Below are 16375 nucleotides of genomic sequence, written 5' to 3'. Positions count from 1 at the left end.
TTGTGAATACCGTCCTTATTAATGTATATTTTGTTACCGTCTTGCAGCACCATCTACCGAGATGTACGGAAATTAATCGAGGGCGACAAATTCGATACTTGTGTTCGGTTCCCCTTACTTAAATTAATTGAACTGAAGAAATGATTGAGATACAATTTCTGTATGACTGCACACAATTATCTTTTAAGCATTCTGTATACAATTTAAAAGTGTGTACTGTTATACAGAAACTGCATATCAGTCAATTACTTTGGAGGAAAAAGAAATTGACAAAGTAAACTTATTTTAAACATACTTCAACATACTTTGTTATATTTATTTATTTGACACTTTATCGCTTTGAATTTTACAAAAATTATAAATAGAATATTTAATAATATTAGTAATAAATATATCAAACATACTGTCTCTATGCCTACAAATGAAACTAAGGCCGGTATTCATAGTCGCCACTTATTCTTAAGCAAATGCTTAAGCATTCGGCATCCTTTACTAGCTACTAGGTTAGTAGAGGATGCCGCATGCTTAAGCATTTGCTTAAGAATAAGTCTATCTTTCATTATTGCTATCCTCCTTTACGCTCAGCGAGGCTCTGGCGCTAGACGCAGCTCTCGTGCCGTATTCCTTCAAGACTTCTCGATAGAAAGAGATGTGGCAACAGCGGGGCAGAGACAGAGAGAACAGAAGATGTGGCAACTATGCGTAAAAAATTCGTCTACACAGTGTACCTGGAGATGTCACCTCTGTACAACTTCTTTTTATCGACCGCAGTAGTTTCATTAGGGTCCGTCTGTTTACAAGGGACGCTTCGATCGATTCGGACCATAACAAAAATGAGACGGCAGCCTTACATCCAGTGATGCCAGAACGGTGGGTTTTGTCCCACGGCCGCTACCACCACTCCACGACCAAGCGTACCCCCTCCTAGCGTCTGTACCGCACCACACAAGCATACCCATCCCTCCATCCATGTGCCGTACGCGCTCCCTGGCCACCGCTCTCCGGCGAGAATTCGTTTTCCCGACATCGAAGCGCTTGGCGCGCAAGCGAAAAATCAAGACTTCAAATCCCGGTGCGGATATTACTTTTTTTTTTTTAATTATTCACTAATTTCTGTTTCTATATTCTCAGCAGACTAAAGGCTTAAAAACTATTAATTTACTAAGCATTTTCGAAGCTTGATTTGCTGCTAAAGTGCGATCCTCTTTTGGCTTGTATCGCTCCACTCCAAGCGTAAGTACCCTACCTTCTGTCAGTGTGCCGTACGCGCTGCCTGGCCGGCGCTCTCCGCCGAGAATTCATTTCATCGAGGTTTGAACCTCAATGCGAAGATTCTACTTTCTTCATTAATTATTTTCTAACTTCTCTTTCTATATTCTCAGTAGAATAAAAACTTGAAAACTGTTAATTTACAAAGAATTTTCGCAGCAGGCTAATGTACGATGTTGGTCTTCTGCCTTTTGTATACATAAACAGAAATAATTCCTTGAAATGCTACTTACAAAATAAGCGCCGTTCTAGGATGGACTCCTTAAAATTCACGTCACAATGAGCAGTTACAAGCCAAAAGAGGATCGCACTTTAGCAGCAAATCAAGCTTCGAAAATGCTTAGTAAATTAATAGTTTTTAAGCCTTTAGTCTGCTGAGAATATAGAAAGAGAAATTAGTGAATAATTAAAAAAAAAAAGTAATATCCGCACCGGGATTTGAAGTCTTGATTTTTCGCTTGCGCGCCAAGCGCTTCGATGTCGGGAAAACGAATTCTCGCCGGAGAGCGGTGGCCAGGCAGCGCGTACGGCACACGGATGGAGGGACGGGTATACTTGTGTGGTGCGGTACGGACGCTAGGAGAGGGTAACGCTTGGTCGTGGAGTGGTGGTAGCGGCCGTGGGACAAAACCCACCGTTCTGGCATCACTGCTTACATCATAGGATAGCTTACCATAGTGGGCCTTTTTTCGTCGCTAACATTCTACAGTATTTCATGAATATGGTTTAGGGCACTGCCAAGCCACAGGTTCCCGTCTAGAACTCTTCTATTTCGTGAGGGAAACATCACTGCGGCGACATCTAATATGAGACACGTTCACATGATCCTGTCACAAAATTTAATTTACATTGCTTCAATTATGTTTACTTTCCCGTTGTTAACATGAAATAACGGATAGTAGATTTTGAAATAAATGCGTATTTTTTTGCCCTACAGATTTCCACTAACAATGAGTCCCCAGGCTTGTTTCCATTACAAGATTATCGTTTGCGATTCATTGTTTTCATTTTCATTTCAAACAAGGTCGCCAATTAGCGTGAAGCATAAAATTATTACGATTTTTTTTTAAGTTCATTGCAATAAAAATTATTTTACATTTATTCTTGGTATCATTTACGCTACAGCATGGAATAAAGCAGACCGCGAAGATTTATATAATTATGATAATGCAGATGTCGTTGCAGTGGTGTTTCCTTTAGTGATCCTCTAGGGAGTGATCGGTATAACCGCAGCCATCTTGGACCAAAACCGGAAATAAACATATCTATCTCTTTCTATCAGAATTTTTCCCTCTCTTTCTATCAGTATTTCTGTCTCTTTCTATCAGTATTTCTGTCCCTTTCTTTTTTACAGTTTCTTTCTCTGTCTACTTCCGCTTTTGCTCCAAAATCGCGGAAACCAATCAGCGACGATACACATTGCGCCGATCACTCCCTAGAGGATCACTAGTTTCCTTCACGAAATAGAAGTGTTCTAGACGGGAACGTGTGACTTGGCAGTGCCCTAAACCATGTTCATGAAATACTGTAGAATGTTAGCGACGCAAAAAGGCCAACCATGGCGCCGTTCCATTTCCCACCTTGGCGTTGATTGGTTGACGTCGCGGCGCCATCGCACGCATGCGTGACATTCCCCCACCGCTAATTATCATGAGGCGTACGGGATATCCGCCCATCCCCGGCTCCATGAGCTCTCTACACGACCATTTTCTCCCGGCACGCTGACAATGGGCAACGTGCGACACCACGTTGTTTAGTACGACGCGATTGGGTGGGTGTTCATACACATGCTTAGGTTGCGGCTATGTGTTGTGACATTTTGTTTTTATGAAATTGAAGGATTTTCAATTTTACGACGCATTTTCATTTGATCGAAGGCTCACATCATGAATTTGTTACCAAAAACACACGAAGAATTCACTCAAGTTGAGTATTGGAATACGTTTTTCAAAAAACGTGGTACAAAGAATTTCGAATGGTATGTACTGTTTACATTTATAAATTGTTAATAAATTCAATTTGTTATAAGTATACATTGTCTATATTCTTATTTAGGTATGGAGAGTACTCAGAACTATGCAGCATACTTTTGAAATACATGAAAGTGAAGGATAATATTTTAATTGTTGGCTGTGGTAATTCCACTGTTAGTATGTGTTTATATGATAGTGGTTACAGGTAAGAAATTTTTATTCAATATCAATTTGTATCTGTAAGTTTACAGTTGCATTATTCAGTTTATTATGATTTTTGGATTCAGTAATTATATTAGTTTGATACGAAAATAATTGCTGTTTTTACCTTTTTTGATTTTCCAATTTGGTGCAAATGTTGAACAATAATTAATGGTTAACATTTAGTTCTTCTGAAACTCTGAGTTGTTTTATGTGGATCCGATTCAGTAGTGACGCTCAATTGGTTGTCGTTAATGGCAGAAGGACCTCCATAGTTTCAAGATCCTTCTCGCCATTAGAAAATTTTTGGAATCATTGTTGAGCTGCACGTTTGTTGATAGTCCTGTGGCCAAACATTTGGTTGATATTACGAACAGTGTCCATTGCTTTAAGCCTAATTTGGAACTCGTATAATAAAATCGCTTGAACTTGCTTTTTTTCCATCTTTAATGTGACGGCTGAAAAGAAACTAAAGAAAATAAGGAAAACAAAACCATTACCATAAATTCATGGAGCAAATTTCACTGCTTTAAATGGTATATTAGGGTAAATGTCGCAATTACTCCCAGCGTCGCTATTACTGCCACTTCATTTATTTTACTTAATAAACACGCAACGTATAAAGAATAGTGTAAAAAAGAATTTGTCATAAAATTGGGACTTCTTATTATTATAGTACATTCTTTATACGTCTATTCTTTATGCGTTATGTTTTTTTTAAGTGAATTAAATAAAGTGGCAATAATAGGGAAACTGACAGTAAATGGGACATCTACCCTATACGAGCATAGTTAAAGTAAAGTTTATTCCAAAATAAGTATCAGAGATTAAGGTAACAGAAACTGTAATTATTTTTGTTGAAAGTATAATTCAAATATGGGTTTAACAATAATATATATTTTTTTAAATTAGGTTTCAGTTAAATTAAATACCTATCTTTAATTATGCCATGATTTATGGATATTTTTATGTGTATATATATTCTGTATTTTTAAACGATTTTATTTAGCTTCACTCCTCTGTCCGTTTGTTTGTCTGATTTAAATCTTTTAACTCAATTTGAACCTACCTCCACCAATTCAATAAACTTGAAACTTTATAGGCGTACATAGTTATGATGACAATATAACATTTTCAGAAAACAAAAAATACCTGAGGGGGTGAAAAAATTGCATCCTCTACAATTTCAACAGCTAACCACAAATCTAATCGACTTGAAATCAGCTTCTCGTGTTCTTCTCGAAAACGACAAAAAGTTTATGGTGCCTAGTAGCAACGCGATTTCTGTAAATATACAATTTATTGTGAAATGATCGGTCGGTAATTATTTAGAATTTTTCCATCCTCACCGATTTCAATGATTTTTGGATATGTTGTCGGGGACACGATTCTGAACAACTTTTTCCTATACATGTTACCGCCGCTCGACCTTCGTTTCCGAGATATTCGCGAAAAACTTCTTTTGACTTATACCGACACAACGCATTCCACTTTTCAACTTGTCCCGGGTATTAGTATTGGTTGGGGCTAGATATGCGTGGAGGGCGCGCGCCTGCTCGCGGGCGCGTAAAGCATGGTAGCGGACCGATATGAGTCGTGGTGTTGACGGGCATCCGCAAGTTTCTGGTTCAAATCTCTAAACTCACATCAGTTCGCTATCATGCTTAATCTAGCCCCAACCAATACTAATACTCGGGACAAGTTGGAAAGTGGAATGCGTTGCGTCGGATTAAATCAACAGAAGTTTTTCGCAAATATCTTGAAAACGAAGGTCGCGCGGCGGTAACATGTATAGGAAAAAGTTGTTCAGAATCTTGATCTTGATAACATATCCAAAAATCATTGAAATCGGTGAGGATGGAAAACTTCTAAATAATTACCCTGAATTTTTTAAAATGTTGTAAAGCTCGGCACGACACACATTTTTTCTATTTACAGTTTGTTTATCCAATCATTACTATTCGAGCTAAAAATTATAGACAATGAATTTTTTATTTTCCAAAATCATTATTTCTTGAAACATAAATTACGATAACTTGAGTAAATATTAACGGATCGTTATGAAACTTAAAACATAACTTCAGAAAAATCTAGCGAAGCCGTAAAATGAACGCACAAAACCCTTATGTTAAAAAATGTAATAATATTTAATTAAAAAGTAATACTGGACATAACCCAAGCTTTTCAATGTTCGCCGTTAAAAAGTATCGAGGAAATTTTGAGGTACATATAACTTGCAGCAACAAAGTGTTTCCTTAATATACAAGGAAGATTTTCACCAATTTTCGCACTGATTAATAAAGAATTGTAGAAGATATGACGATATATATAAATCTCGCGTGCCACCATCAGTCAGCGCGAGTGATAAACTGCTAAGTAGCGCATTATACACGGCCGCTGAAAATTGGTGAAAATCTTCCTTGTATATTAAGGAAAAACTTTGTCGCTGCAAGTTAGGCAGTGCCCAGGCACTGTGGTGGGTGGGGCGTTATCGGCGAAAGCCATCCTGCCGGGATCGAGCTTGCGCTGGCGGCTCTACCTCCTCGTGGTCCCCACTGGACAGCGTTACGCGTAACGCTGACTAAACGAGCCGCCGCCCTTCGGGGTAGATCCAACTTGCCCAGTGATTCCTAGCGGATGAGGACAGGGTTTTTCCAAGCACCATTTCGACAGAACATCTACGCCGAATTTCCCTTGGCAGCGGACCGTGACGACTGTTAAATTTTGCTCACACCACCTTGCAAGCCAAATGCTCGTATAGGCGAAAGCCTGAGGAAGAGCGCGCCCCTTTTGGGCCAAGACGGCTATACTAGATGTCGCTGCAAGTTATAGAAGAAATAGTATCTAACAATAAGTTACAAATACATAGATTACTAATAGAGATATTCTTATACATATTTTTTTGTTTATCCCCGTAAGTGTATATTTACTTTTTTCTGTAATCAATATCTATAGCAGGGTTGACTAACTGGTGGGTCGCGAGCCACCGAGGGCACCTCCGCCTTGATGCCGCGCTGAACGGCCCCCCTCCATACCGACCAGACTCTGACGATCGCAGTCGATTCCTCCTTCTTTTCTTCTCTTTTTGACTGCGATCGTCAGAGCCTGGGAGGTATGGAGGGGGCCTTTCAGCGTGGCAGCAAGGCGGAGGTGCACCCGGTGGCTCGCGAGCCACCAGTTAGTCAACCCTGATATAAATAATAGTAACGTTTAATTTAAACACTTTCAGTATGTTTCTTTTACTTTTAAATGTTAATTATACCACAACTCAGGTGCAACAAATTCAGGTGCTTCTATTTCTAATTACAGAAGCATTATTAACATTGATATATCACACATTGTCATTAAACAAATGTGTGATATTAATGCCTCTGTGAGACCAGACTTGGTTTATGAACAAATGGATGCTACACGAATGACATATTCTGATGGTACTTTTAGTGTTATTTTGGATAAAGGTACTTTGGATGCTCTTATGCCAGATACTAAAGAAGAAACAATATCTACAGTGAATAAATATTTTAAGGCAAGTTCATGCAAAGTGTTACATCATAATATATATAAATTTATATAAAGCAGAAAGTGTTTCTGTGTTTGCTGCTCGCCTAAAAACTTTCGAAGGTAAACTCTGGGGTCACGAAATGTGCCCCAGCTCATTATTCCTAGCTAATCCAGATGAATGTGACTATTTTCACAAAAAATGAGTCAAATGCGGAGAATGTGAAACATTTTGTTTTAAGTCGATTTCATATTTTTTTTTCTTATACAACAGCCCGCTAATTTCATAGAACCGAAGCTGAAAATCTGAGCACTGAATTGATTTGTGGCCTGATAGCGACAAAAATTTGCATACATTTCGATTGTGTCTCTTCATTCGTCACAAGTAATGTATTACACTTCTATATTTTTTAAGTTTTGATTATCAATTTTCACGTATTCCATATAACGTATACCTTGGTCTGGTCTCTGTTCTGTGCGAGAAGCACTGAACAGCGAAATCCAATTGAATTAACTCGTTACAATAGAATGTCCAATAAAGGAATGTCAAGTATAAAAAGTAACAGAGGAACCAGTGTTCGTGTGGAGAACGAGAATACAATTGGAATTAGCAAAGTTGATTTCAGAATCTTTGCATGTAATCTTTCTTAATTTTTTTCGTGAATTTACGTCGGGATTTCATAACTTTTGTACATGAACTTTTTCATAGTTTGTGAATTTTTGTTATGAGGAATTTTTGTATTGAGAATAATTTTTTTAGGGGTTAGGGCAGGGGAGTAGTATATGTATGATTTCTGGAAAAAGGTTTTTAGAGTGGAAGGTTTTCGGGAAGGACGGTTTTTAGCAGTAAGAGAATTAGCTTTCTTCATACATGAGTCGTGTTTATAGGGAGAGGGGGTAATTTAGAAAAAGTCGATTTCATCACTTTTTTCATAATTTGTGAATTTTTGTTGTGATGTATTAGATATGCATGTAGCTGTATTATTTGAAACGAGTAACTGCAAGTGAAATTAATATGGGAAATATCTACATACAGGAAATAGAATTAATGGGGCACACTAGCTTCATTGGGCGCTACATTTAAATGTTACTTTAGCATATCCTTCCATTAATTATTGCCACTATTGTATATCGGGTTTGTGTAACGGGTCGTGATTGATTAGCCTATTCTGTCATTAAAATTTTTCAAGATATGTGTGCAGATAGTAGCATTTTACCCACGCATCCTTGTTCTGCAATTATTTTACTGAGGAACTATCGTGTGAAAGAGCAGAACGAAACATAACAATTGTTCCTCATATTTAACATATTAAGCTTTATTTAACACGTAAGTTTAAGTATAATTCTAAACACATTTACAAAATGGCGTTCGAATGCATTTCATGCATTTGTTTGGAAGTTATGATCACTAGAAGTCCACAATATCCAATTTTTTATGCACATTAAATAGGCATGTAGCCGTAGAGTCAAAGTATTTCGAAATTGTTCAACAATTTGTCACTCAATTTGACGATACACTAAGATTTAGTTTCCTGATGAAACAAAGCCAGCCAAAGCAGAGCCTTAGAACAATAATATATCCATTATTGGTAGACAAATAAGTCGGTTAACCCTCAATTGTTTGTGTGTTTTTACAGTCTTCGTTTCTATGTACCTGCTCTGGGTCACGTAATGTGTAGTAAGATTGTGCCAGATATTGTGTACACATGTTGTCTTGACATTTTCTGAAAATCATAATACATGGTCGTACCCCCACCAGCCACCTAAAGTCCATTTCATATATATTGGCCGGTGAGTTCGGTTTCACGAGCAGCGCGCGAAGAGAAAACAGCCACCACCACCTGACGATCATGGATTGGCAGTTGAAGTTGCTGGGCCTCCGAAGGGTATGGTGGAGTAACGGGAACGCTGCTCGATTCCGCCTGAACGAAGCCTGAATGTGGCTGTTGTTTATTCTTAGCGTAATAGTTGTGTGCGTTATGAAGCTGTGCGTAGACCAATAGGAGTTGAAGCTATCGAGAAAGAATCAATGTTCTGACGAATAAAACTCCTGAATTTTTTCGGACCTCACGCACACCTATTCTGATGTATGTATTTCTACGCTAAGAACTCGGTTTGGCCTACACGTTAGAAGCTTGGCGCTATCCCCACCCATTTGACTCGCTCCTGTTCTGCGAAGGCGAGAGCGAGATGGAACGAGAGCATTTCAGAGGGACTGAAAGCAAGCGAGCATTGTCTCGCTTCGTTTTTCATACACCTGATACTCCGTACTTTGCGTGTGCGCTGGGCATGAGCGTGTTTAGACTCGCTTTCATTCCATCTCGCTCTCGCCTTCGCAAGAAAAAAGCGCGAAACGACCCCTCGGAATAGTGTCCCGTCTATGTAGTTAAAGTGGTGGGGATGATTCGCTGCATGTGTGCGTACCTCACGGGCACCGAATCCCCACCGCGCGACGAGCAGGCGTAGCGCGAGAGAGGGTGAGAACGTAGAGAAAGGAGCACCGAGGCAGGCAAGCGGTGTGGTGAGGGGAATACCCCTGATGAAACTCACCGGCCAATATATATGAAATGGACTTTCGTAGCCACTTTGCTAATCCTCCGAATTGCACCTTGTTGAATCTCGTTATTCATTTCATGGGAGTTGCAGATTTCAGGCGAGATAATTAGGTGTTCGAATTCGAATGTATAGGACCAAAGTGGTGCGTAACTGACATGACGTATGGTATTTGCAACAAAAATTGAAGCGGTTTGTCACGGAGAATGGGTAAAGTGAAGTTACAAGAATTTTTGTATTCCGTGAAATACGGACCAAAGTGCGCATAAGATCAAGCAGATCTCTCTCTCTCTCTCTCTCTCTCTCTCTCCCTCCCTCTCCCTCTCCCTCTCCCTCTCCCTCTCTCTCCCCCTCTCCCTCTCCCTCTCCCTCTCCCTCTCTCTCCCCCTCTCCCTCTCCCTCCCCCTGCCAAGCTAGCTTGTTTCGTTTGATTATTCAAGGGTTTGTAGAGAATAAAATATTTAAGTTTTTCATAGTCATGGTATCTATAAATCGACAAAATTAAGTTTTAATTTTTATTCAGTTTCATAAAATTCAATAAAAATTGTAATTGGGACGAACACTTAAAGCTGGACATTTTAAAGATAGCACTTTTCTGTTTACTATTTCTTCCTCGCTTTTTTTTCTAAAATGAAGAGCATTTCTTTTGCGTCAAGAATCAACACCAGCAACTAAAAATTACTGTTCATAATGTATTAAAAAAATAATACTCAATGAAATATAGAAAATTGTCAAAGTTCTGTACAATTGACAAGAAATATCTTTCAAGTCCCACCGAGTCGCATATTTTAACCAATTGGAATACTTTCAGCACACCTTTTCCTCTACATAACCATGCAAGAATCATTTCCCCCTTCAGTCCATTCTTCAAATTATTACTGCGTGAAGTCACCAGTGTTACGTCGCGCAGGGGCTACGTTATCGGTCGACATGCGCTTTACGTATACGCCTTTGCATTCATCGCACAGTGCAACGAGTATATAAGAAGAAAAATCAATTTTCCATTAAGATACAGTTATTTACATGTAATTGATATGTTAATCATATTTGTACACAAAAAAAAATAATTTTTAATATAAAATAATTCATTAAAATATATTTTTGAATATAATTTTTATTAGTTAATCATATCGCGCATACTTTTGTAAAACAAATAAAATATATATTTTTTAAATACATTTAAAGACAAATTAATAACAAACATGAAACAATTATAAAAAAAAATAATTTTTTAAATAATTTGTATTGATAATAAATTTTAAATTATTTATTCTTATTTTCCATCTTCATCAGTATCAGTTGAATCTGAAGGAATTCAAAGCTCAGTGTCTTTTAAAAATAAATATTCTAGTACAGGTTTGTCTAATTTTTCGTTTTACTTCTTCTTATGTGGGGGCACTCGGGAGCAGATAAAATTTACACCAAATTAAAGGGCATAAAAAGAACTAATTGTAGTAAAAAAATGAAAGAACCGATGTGTTTCGTTTTTTTTTTAATTCTCTCCAGAAGTTAGAAGATGCGATAAAATAAAAAGTAATAATTTGAGCCACTGGTACGTATCCATATCTTTCAATGCAAGAATTTTTAATTAATAAAACAAAAGAAGGATATATTTTCCTTATGTTCAAAAAAAGAAAGAAAGAAAAAAACTTATAAATACAAAAAAATGCAGTGGGTAAATATTTCCTATGTGCAGTTTGTGGCAGCTTGCGTTTGGTTATTCGACTTTGAATGTAATTACTGAGCTTAAATCCTTTATTTATGGTACTAAGTTATGATGTTCTTATGTCGCAGGACTGCCAATTCCATGAAATGAAATACAAAATTTAAAAACTCAAATTTTTGCTTTTTCAACACGTACTGCGACACTGTGCATCGGCCGGAACTGGAGTGAGGAGCTAAGGAATTTTTCTATGGAATTGTTTAGATTATACACACTTCGCATGTTTATGCTATGGTGTAGATAAGTCTTCGACTGAGCCTGCGGTTCTCTGGCTGCAGTCAGTTGAAGCAGAACCACTCGGACTTTCATAGTGAAATATTCACAGCTCGATATTACTTGTTCAAAAGTTACTGCTAAGTTTTTGTTCGTTTTAAGTGTTCTTTTGTTTAGTTTGTGTTTCGTATATTAAATATATATATCTATTCTTTATTCAGTTAAGTTTAAATGTAAGTAACAGCGTTTTGTTTTTCATCTATATAACATTTCATTTTACTTCCAATTGGTAAGTACGAAAACGCTTAACAGTGTATTACATGAATTATTTTCTATATTCAATATTTCGTTCCTGGCTATTTAGATATTATTTATTTAGTGGAAATGGAAGCTTCCGTACACAAAGATTTATTCTTAATATTAAGAAATTCTGTCAAATATATGAGTGATTACATGTTTTTATATGAGAAAATACACGAAGAAAATGAAATGAAAATGATTCTGATAAATGCTTTCAAATTAAAAAATGGATAAAAGCTAGATAAACAGGAAGCAAATTTCTGAAATACAATAATGAAAATGAATGGCTGCAAAATGATTTTTGTATCCTAATACAATATTGGGAGAAAGGGTATAGCCGGTTAAGATGGTCAAATGTGCCCTTGAACCGAATTCGACTCACGATGAATAATTCGAAAGCTTATTAAAAAAGAAACATTTGTGGCAATTTTCAACTTCGTATCTAGGGTAGTAAAGGGCAAAAATAGGAAATCAGGTTTTTGCCGAATTTCTCCTATACTAGGGGATGAAAAATTTTGAAAAAAATCAGAGGCATTTCTGTTATCGGGGCACATATTAGAGAATTGTTTCAGATTTTTAAATTGAAAAACCAAGCTGAGAAAAATAAAAAACCCCAAAAAATGCTGAAAAATGCCGATTGTGTATCGAAGCAGTCTTGGCATTATAATTATATTTTTACTGTAAGTACGTATCATTGTTACTATTGTCCTGAATTTTTTTCAGATTTTTCAATTTGGTGCGCCGCAGTTAAAAAAATTAAAAACCGATTTTTTCGTCGTTTTTTCCGTGTTAGAGTAACTTATACGTCGAATTGCTTCATGAAATAAGTGTTTTATGCGATCTTCAATGTTTATGCGTACAGCAAAACATCATAGGAATTAAAGAAACTGAAACAACCGAATCATTTGAAACTGTTATGCGCCTTACATTGTAAAGTATCTACCGCATTTTTCAACGGCGTCGGTGGCGCAGCGGTAGAGTGTCGAGCTGCTAACCGCTGCAAATTTTTTAAGTTCCTTAGGCTAAGTTTTTTTTTTTCGTTAATTACATATATTTCCTAACTTTAGGACACAACGATCAATATTTATTTTCAAATGTTTTAAGAATATTTGAAAAACATATTAACATGAAATATACGTAAATATGAGTTTAGACTGCTTGTTATGCCGCCGTTTATCCTGTCAATTACGGCATTGTTTAACATTTCCTACATTATATTAATATGTGAAATTGGTTTTCAAATCTCTTACCTTTCACAATTATGGATGGATGGCAACAAAAATCGTGTCTGATGTATTCAAACGTCATCACTGTCTTCATTAATTACTGGAGTCACTTGTTCACTGGTGAATATTTTACTAAGAATTTTTGCAGGTGTTACAATTTTTAGAAGGAACCGAGCATGCGATAAGTAATAAATTATTGCAGCTATGTGTGAATAGCACCCGACGCACAGTGGGACGGATCGATGTTTAGGTAGGCACTCAGTTCGTTTCTTACATATTTCATCATTTAATGATTATAATCTAAGATTACAGGTAATATATTATGTAATAAATAAAATAATCATTTTTTTCTCGTCGCTCTTTTTAATAATGGGACTTCAAGAGTCCCTTCATGTTAATTTCCATATATATGGATCGGGGCTTATTAATAAATTATTTAGTACATCTTGATTTGTCATTTTTCGGCTGCTCTTTTTGCGTATAATTCGCAGTAGTTTTTAAAATCATTATTTCGGGCGTTCTGGGCTCCCTCGGTTAAATATTCTAAAAGAAATTTTAGATTTCCATTTTTAGAAAATGATCTGCTTTTATACACTGGAATAGTTTTAGTTAGTCTTTTTCTTGTAATGAAAAATATAAACAGTTATATTCTATTGTCAAATTAAGATTTTTTGTTACCATTTTCGTATTTTTCTAAATTAAAAGAATTGTTCGTATTTGTCCGTAAATTCAAGCATACTTCATAATTCTGGATAGATGTAATTTCACAAAATGTAATTATTCATATCCGACCGCATCCGACCCTTCGAAAAATTGTTATTTTTTTGCACAAACGCAGGTGCAAGTGAGGAGAAATATACTATTCTGCTCCAATTTTTTATTTGCAATAATAATTGTGCAAACTGAATATTTTTAACTTTAAATTACATTAATTGAGTAATGTTCAAATATAATAAAATCTTAATTTGACAATAGAATATAAGTGTTTACATTTTTCAATGCAAGAAAAAGACTAACTAAAACTATCCCGACGTGTAAAAGCTGATCATTTTCTAAAAATGGAAATCTAAAATTTCTTTTAGAATATTTAACTGAGGAAGCCCAGAACGCCCGAAATAATGATTTTAAAAACTACTGCGAATTATACGCAAAAAGAGCAGCCGAAAAATGACAAATCAAGATGTTCTAAATAATTTATTAATAAGCCCCGATCCATATATATGGATGTATATATATGGAAATCAACATGAATGGACTCTTGAAGTCCCACTATTAAAAAGAGCGACGAGAAAAAAATGATTATTGAATTTATTATACAATATATTACCTGTAATCTTAGATTATAATCATTAAATGATGAAATATGTAAGAAATGAACTGAGTGCCTACCTAAACGTCGATCCTTCCCACTGTGCGACGGTGCGGTTACCATTTGCACATTCACAACAATAGTGTTTTATTCCGGAATAGCCTATTGAGTTTGGTGCATAATCAATATAACATCTGTAGGTTTTGCTGTTATAATATGTCGTGATCTTACTTCGAATTTAATAATATTCTTTCTCTCTTTAACACAACGAAGATTAATATTATTCTCTTCATCCATCAATTCTGCTAAACATGAGATTGCTTGAGACAATTGATAGGAGCCAGTAAACAGAATTTTGAGATCTTTCTCTGTCATTTCCGGAAACTCCATACTCATATTTACGTATACTTCAGGTTAATATGTTTTTCAAATATTCTTAAAACATTTGAAAATAAATATTGATCGTTGTGTCGTAAAGTTAGGAAATATATGTAATTAACGAAAAAAAAAACTTAGCCTAAGGGGAACTTGGAAGTTCGAGGCTCGAACCTACGTTTAAAAAGTTTGCAGCGGTATAGCAGCTCGACACTCTACCGCTGCGCCACCGACGCCGTTGAAAAATACGGTAGATACTTTACAATGTAAGGCGCATAACAGTTTCAAATGATTCGGTTTTTTCAGTTTCTTTAATTCCTATGATGTTTTGCTGTACGTATAAACATTGAAGATCGCATAAAACACTTATTTCATGAAGCAATTCGACGTATAAGTTACTCTGACACGGAAAAAACGACGAAAAAATCGGTTTTTAATTTTTTTAACTGCGGCGCACCAAATTGAAAAATCTGAAAAAATTCAGGACAATAGTAACAATGATACGTACTTACAGTAAAAATATAATTATAATGCCAAGACTGCTTCGATACACAATCAGCATTTTTCAGCATTTTTGGGTTTTTTTTATTTTTCTCAGCTTGGTTTTTCAATTTAAAAATCTGAAACAATTCTCTAATATGTGCCCCGATAACAGAAATGCCTCTGATTTTTTTTGAAAATTGTTCATCCCCTAGTATAGGAGAAATTCGGCAAAAACCTGATTTCCTATTTTTGCCCTTTACTACCCTAGATACGAAGTTGAAAATTGCCACAAATGTTTCTTTTTTAATAAGCTTTCGAATTATTCATCGTGAGTCGAATTCGGTTCAAGGGCACATTTGACCATCTTAACCGGCTATACCCTTTCATAGTGGCCGTGCGGTTTTTGTGGGTAAAAATCCCACACTACCCTGGCGCCCCCGGGGTGTACGAGTCTGTGGCGAAATCTGTTATGTCGTCAATTAATCAAATGCTCATACCAAATTGTCAAAGTCAAGTTTCTTGAAAATTATGTTTTATATGAACAATATTTATAAATCATCATTTTTTATTGCAAACATATTATACCGCAATCCATATTCATTTTAATAACGAAGTTTAAAAATCGAAAACGTTTGGTATTTCAGGAAATTACAAGAGTTTTGCGCAGTGGTGGTAGATACATTTGTATCTCTTTACTGCAAGAACACATTCTAAGGGAACTCTTATCTTATTTTCCAAATGCTGGGTTTATGTTTCGTATAATACGTTGTCACGAGGCTGAAGCAAAAACACGAATCGAAGAAGGAAGTTTCATCCCAGTTTTCGCAGTGGTTGCTACGAAATTTACGAGTTTATCACAAACTGTAAGTAGTACATTATGTCCATAATTTAATTTGAATTAGTTATTTTCGTTTATTTCTATTAAAGTGTTAAGGAGTTGTGTAGCCTAAAAAAGGGCATCAACTTCGAAATTTTTTCATATAAATTAGTGAATTCTATTAATTCACCTGTTAGTTTTCATTTAATAGTGCGTATACTGATGTGTTGTGAATTATAATTTAATATAAAAATTTCTTAGAATATCAGAGATATAACGATCACTGCCGAACATATTTATTTCTGTCACATGTTTTGAGTTTTTCCTATGCCAATTTTAACGTATTGTTTTATTAGGTCTTTTACTTTAAAAATAAAGAATGAGAGCACACTTTCAGAAATAACTGTCGGGATACAATTATATTCTGTTTTACCT

At 36.0% G+C, this 16375-nt stretch overlaps 1 protein-coding gene across 2 annotated transcripts in view; it reads left to right on the top strand.

Moving 5' to 3' along the window:
* The first annotated feature begins 3015 nt into the window (after positions 1-3015).
* LOC143369737 (eEF1A lysine and N-terminal methyltransferase homolog) overlaps positions 3016-16375 on the top strand; it is a 125710-nt gene continuing 112350 nt past the window's right edge. For both annotated transcript variants that reach the window (XM_076814066.1, XM_076814065.1), the window contains exons 1-4: positions 3016-3247; positions 3325-3447; positions 6753-6969; positions 15768-15986. In XM_076814066.1, the coding sequence (XP_076670181.1) occupies positions 3156-3247; positions 3325-3447; positions 6753-6969; positions 15768-15986 (651 nt within the window). In that variant the 5' untranslated portion in view covers positions 3016-3155. The remainder of the gene's footprint in view (positions 3248-3324; positions 3448-6752; positions 6970-15767; positions 15987-16375) is intronic.

This window comes from Andrena cerasifolii, chromosome 6 (genome assembly GCF_050908995.1).
Source record: "Andrena cerasifolii isolate SP2316 chromosome 6, iyAndCera1_principal, whole genome shotgun sequence".
In the NCBI taxonomy this organism is placed as follows: Eukaryota; Metazoa; Arthropoda; class Insecta; order Hymenoptera; family Andrenidae; genus Andrena; species Andrena cerasifolii.
Note: the sequence above shows the minus strand (reverse complement) of the source record. Positions and strands in the feature narration are given on the sequence as shown.